This window comes from Cebus imitator, unplaced genomic scaffold, assembly GCF_001604975.1.
Source record: "Cebus imitator isolate Cc_AM_T3 unplaced genomic scaffold, Cebus_imitator-1.0 Scaffold266, whole genome shotgun sequence".
Taxonomy (NCBI): Eukaryota; Metazoa; Chordata; class Mammalia; order Primates; family Cebidae; genus Cebus; species Cebus imitator.
This window is the reverse complement of record NW_016107581.1, coordinates 1,159,418-1,163,906: the sequence shown is the minus strand read 5'-3', so window position 1 is coordinate 1,163,906 and position 4,489 is coordinate 1,159,418. Positions and strand designations below refer to the sequence as shown.

Genomic DNA, 4,489 nt, shown 5'->3' with positions numbered 1-4,489 from the left:
CCTCAGACCCCGGGGTCCAGGCCCAGCCCCTCCTCCCTCAGACCCAGGGGTCCAGGCCCAGCCCCTCCTCCCTTAGACCCCGGGGTCTGGCCCCACTCACCTCGGCTCACCCTCTGCTTGGCACCCGACAGGATGCCTGGGGTGTCGATGATGCTGATGCTCTCCAGGACCTGGTTGGGGAGCTGGGCACACATGAACCTGGAGGCAGAGGGTTGGGGTCAGCGCAGGGAAGGACAGGCGGAGGGAAAGCATGAGGAGGGCCTTGGGCCCGCGGCAGAGCATCCTGTACAGGCAAAGAAAAAGTCCGGACAGAGACGGCGAGAGGGAGACTGCCTCAGAGCCATCGCCAGCCATAACTCCTGTTCAGGGAGCACTTCATCTGTGCCGGGTGCTGTTCAATTTTGTATATATTTTTACGATGCAGTTTCGCTCTTGTCACCCAGGCTGGAGTGCAGTGGTGCGATCTCGGCTCACTGCAACCTGCGCCTCCCGGGTTTAAGCGATTCTCCTGCCTCAGCCTCCTGAGTAGCTGGGATTACAGACGCACACCACCACGCCCGGCTCATCTTTTGTATTTTTGCTGGAGATGGGTTTCACCATGTTGGCCAAGGTGATTGATCCCCATTTTGCAGATGAGGCTACAAGAGGGGCAAAGAGGCCAACTCATTTGCCTGAGGCCGCCCCGCTGGCCGGGATTGCCCCAGGCATGCTGACTTCACCAGCCTCAGCACTCCCCTGGAGAAGAGAGCGGAGGGGCTTGGGGAGAATTGGGTAGAGAGAAGGGAATCGGGGCTAAGAAGGAGGGAAACACCATCAGGGAGGGGACAGAGAAGGGGGACAGCAAGATGCACCCCCAGGGCTAGGCGCAGCGGCTCACACCTGTAATCCCAGCACTTTGGGAAGCCAAGGAGGGTGGATCACCTGAGGCCAGGAGTTTGAGACCAGCCTGGCAAAGGAAGGAAAGAAGGAAGGAAGAGAAGGAAGGAAGGAAGGAAGGATGGAAGGAAGGAAGGAGGGAGAGAGGGAGGGAGGGGAGGAAAAGGGAGGGAAGGAAGGAGGGAGGGAAGGAAGGAGGGAGGGAAGGGAAGGGAGGGAAGGGGGAGGGAGGGAGAGAGGAAGGAAGGAAGGGAGGGAGGGAGGGGAAGAGGAAGAGGGAGGGAGGGAAAGAGAAGGGAAGAGAAGGGAAGGGAGGGAGGGAGGGGGACGGGCGCGCCCTGGGCTCGTGGCTGGTGCACCTGTTGAGGAAGGTGTTTCCGAAGGGGTTGAGTTTGCGGAAGGGCTTATCTGGGTCCACGACGAGAGCGTTGCCGGGCACGGTGCCCTCGGTGTCCCCGTGCATGACGGCCACGAAGCAGTCAGTGGTGGGCTCGGGCCCCACGCGGGAGCCGGGCACCTCCTGCTCCAGCAGGTACTGGATGAAGCTGGTCTTGCCCGTGCTGTACTGGCCGGCCACCAGCACCATGGGCTTGCCGTCGAAGTCTGCGTCCTCCAGGGCCGGCGAGTGGAAGGCCCCGAAGCGGTAGTGCTCCTCCAGAGGCAGCAGCTTCGAGCGGTACAGCTCCTTGAGGGCCGAGGTCACTGTGCGGATGGCCTCGGGCTGCTGGCCCCGGGCCCCGCCCCGCTTCAGCCAGCTGAACATGGTGGTCGCACCTGCCCACGGGGTTCACGGAGAGACGAGCAGGTGAAGATCTGCCTGGGGGAGAGGGGAGGCCGTGAGCCTGCGCTGCCCGGCCAAGGAGGAGGAAAGGGGACTGGATGTAGAATGTCTGCGTGGCAGGACGGGTGGCGGCGGAGGAGGAGGGGCACAGGTATTCGGGGTCACAAATGGCTGGTCACGGAGCAGGAGGAAGATGGGAATTGGGCCGGGCGTGGTGGCTCATGCCTGCAATCCCAATATCTTGGGAGGCTGAGGCAGGAGGATCGCTTGAGGTCAGCAGTTCCAGCCCAGCCTGGGTAAAATAGTGAGACTCCCCCTCATCATCCCTCCAAAAAAAAATAATTAGCAGGGCATGGTGGTACATGCCTGTAGTCCCAGCACTTTGAGAGATTGAGGCAGGAGGATTGCTTGAGCTCAGGAGTTCAAGGCTGCAGTGAGCTATGATCATACCACTGCACTCCAGCCTGGGCTACAGAGCAAGACATCATCTCAAAAAAAAAAAAAAAGGCTGAGCACGGCGGCTCACACCTGTAATCCCAGCACTTTGGGAGGCCAAGGCGGGTGGACCACCTGAGGTCAGGAGTTTGAGACCAGCCTGACCAGTGAAACGCCATCTCTACTAAAAATACAAAAAATTAGCCAGGCATGGTGGCACACGCCTGTCGTCCCAGCTACTTGGGAGGCTGAGGCAGGAGAATCGCTTGAACCCGGGAGGTGGAGGTTGCAGTGAGCCGAGATCCCGCCACTGCACTCGACAGCGTGAGACTCCGTCTCAAAAAAAAAAAAGAGGGAGGTGATAGCGAAGCAGCTGGGGGAAGAGAGAGACTGACGGTGATTTGGTCGGAAGGATGGTGGTGGTGGAAGGATGGACCAGGCGAAGGATGCAGAAGCTGCCGGAAGAAATGATTCCTTAATCCTTTCATTCATTTCTTCCTCCCTTCTCCGTCCATCATCTGACACATGTTCACTGAAATCCCTCACTCCATGCTTCAGGCACCATGGACCCAGAAATGAGCCAGAAATCTTCCCCCACCCACCCAGAGCCCGCAGTGAGGACAGAACGCATGCCCGACACCCAGAGGAGGGCGTGAGAAACTGACCACAGCGCCAGTGCGACTCAGGGCGGGGCTGGCTTTTGAGCTGCTCCGTGAAGAGCAGGCAAGACAAGGGGGTTTAAGCAGAGAGGATGGCGCGTGCAAAGGCCTGGGGGCGTGAGAGGTCCTGGTGTGTTGGCAGCCATGAAACATCTGGGTGGGTGGCCAGACACAGGGGCACAAAGAGGAGGGGTGAAAAATGGCGCTGAGAAGGTTTCCTGGGTGGACCAGGGCATGAGGGCCCTTGGGTTTTAACAAGAAAAATAATGCAACATTTACAACCACTGCATGCCAGGGGCTGTGCTAACTCACTTTACCTTCATAACCCCGTGAAGTCGGTCTATTATCATCCCCGCTTTTCTAAAAAGGCAAAGGAGGCTCCGGAAGACAGGAATAAACTACCCAAAATCACTTAGCTAGAAAATGCCCAGGCAGGGTGCGGGTGGCTTATGCCTGTAATCTCAGCACTTTGGGAGGCCGAGGTGGGCGGATCACGAGGTCAAGAGATCGAGACCAGCCTGGCCAACATGGTGAAACCCCGTCTCTACTAAAAATATAAAAATTCAGCGACTCAGGAGGCTGAGGCAGGAGAATTGCCTGAACCCGGGAGGCGGAGGTTGCGGTGAGCCGAGATCGCGCCATTGCACTCCAGCCTGGGTNCAGCCTGGGTAACAAGAGCGAAACTCCGTGTCAAAAAAAAAAAAAAAAAAAAAAAAAAATATATATATATATATATATATAAAAATTAGCTGGGCATGGTGGTGGGCACCTGTAGTCCCAGCTACTGGGGAGCCTGAGGCAGGAGGATCATTTGAACCTGGGAGGCGGAGGTTGCAGTGAGCTGAAATCTCACCACTGCACTCCAGCCTGGTGACAGAAAAAAAATTAGAAAAGAAAAAAAAGAAGATGCTCAAGCTGGGCCTCAAACCCAGGCACCCTGAACTCGGAGCTTGCAATCATCACAGGTCGACGGATCTGAGTTACGGAGGGGACCAATGACCGTCGCAGGAGCAGTGAGCACCCCAGCCCCCAAGGCCGAGTTCTCTCTCTTCCCTCCCTTACTAGCCTTTTATTCACCGTTGGGTCTGTAGTGCTGTCCCCTCTTTCGTTCCTGATATCAGGCATATGTGTGTGTCTTTGCTTTTCTTTCTTTTTTTCAAACATGATTGGTCTCTGTTTATGCTTAGATTGGAGTCTCTACCTACCATTCCCCAGTAAAAGAACCCGGGACTCCTTGGAGAAATGGTGGGCTCCAGGGCTGGGGCAGGGAAGAACAAGTGAGCCTGGGGAAGATGCTGAGGAAGTGCTCAGAGGCAGATGGGGATGTTTCAGGGACAGAGGACCCAGCTTGCAGGGGCTCCCACTGGCCCAAAATGGGGCAATTTGAGCATCAAAATAAGTGTGAATCGAATATGCTAAAATCCATAAAATCATGGGACTTTTAAAAGGGGTGGTGACGGGGTGGGGGAAGTAGAAGGAGAAGGAGTCCGTGAAGAGTCGCAGGAATGGACAAGAGGGGCAGGATCTGGGATGTGGGCAGAGGGAGAGCGCTCTGGGCGGTGCTGCAGGCAGGATGGGCCCTGGGAGAGAGCTGGGGAGAATGCCTGGTGCTGGCTGAAGGCAGCGGCTGATGGAGTGGGGGCAGGACAGGCAGGGGCTCTTGAGTGGCTGGAGGGACCAAGTTAACCGATAGGGATGAGGGCGTGAAGGGAGACCCCAGAGAGGATCTCCTCTAGCC

The 4,489-nt window shown here is 57.1% G+C and overlaps 1 protein-coding gene across 1 annotated transcript in view; it reads right to left on the bottom strand.

Annotated features, from left to right (window-relative positions):
- EHD2 (EH domain containing 2) overlaps positions 1-4,489 on the bottom strand; it is a 21,413-nt gene that overhangs the window by 16,412 nt on the left and 512 nt on the right. Inside the window, exons 2-3 of the mRNA XM_017500428.2 lie at positions 1,236-1,693; positions 101-198 (exon numbers count right to left, since the gene is read on the bottom strand). Coding sequence (XP_017355917.1) covers positions 101-198; positions 1,236-1,639 — 502 coding nt within the window. The 5' untranslated portion in view covers positions 1,640-1,693. The remainder of the gene's footprint in view (positions 1-100; positions 199-1,235; positions 1,694-4,489) is intronic.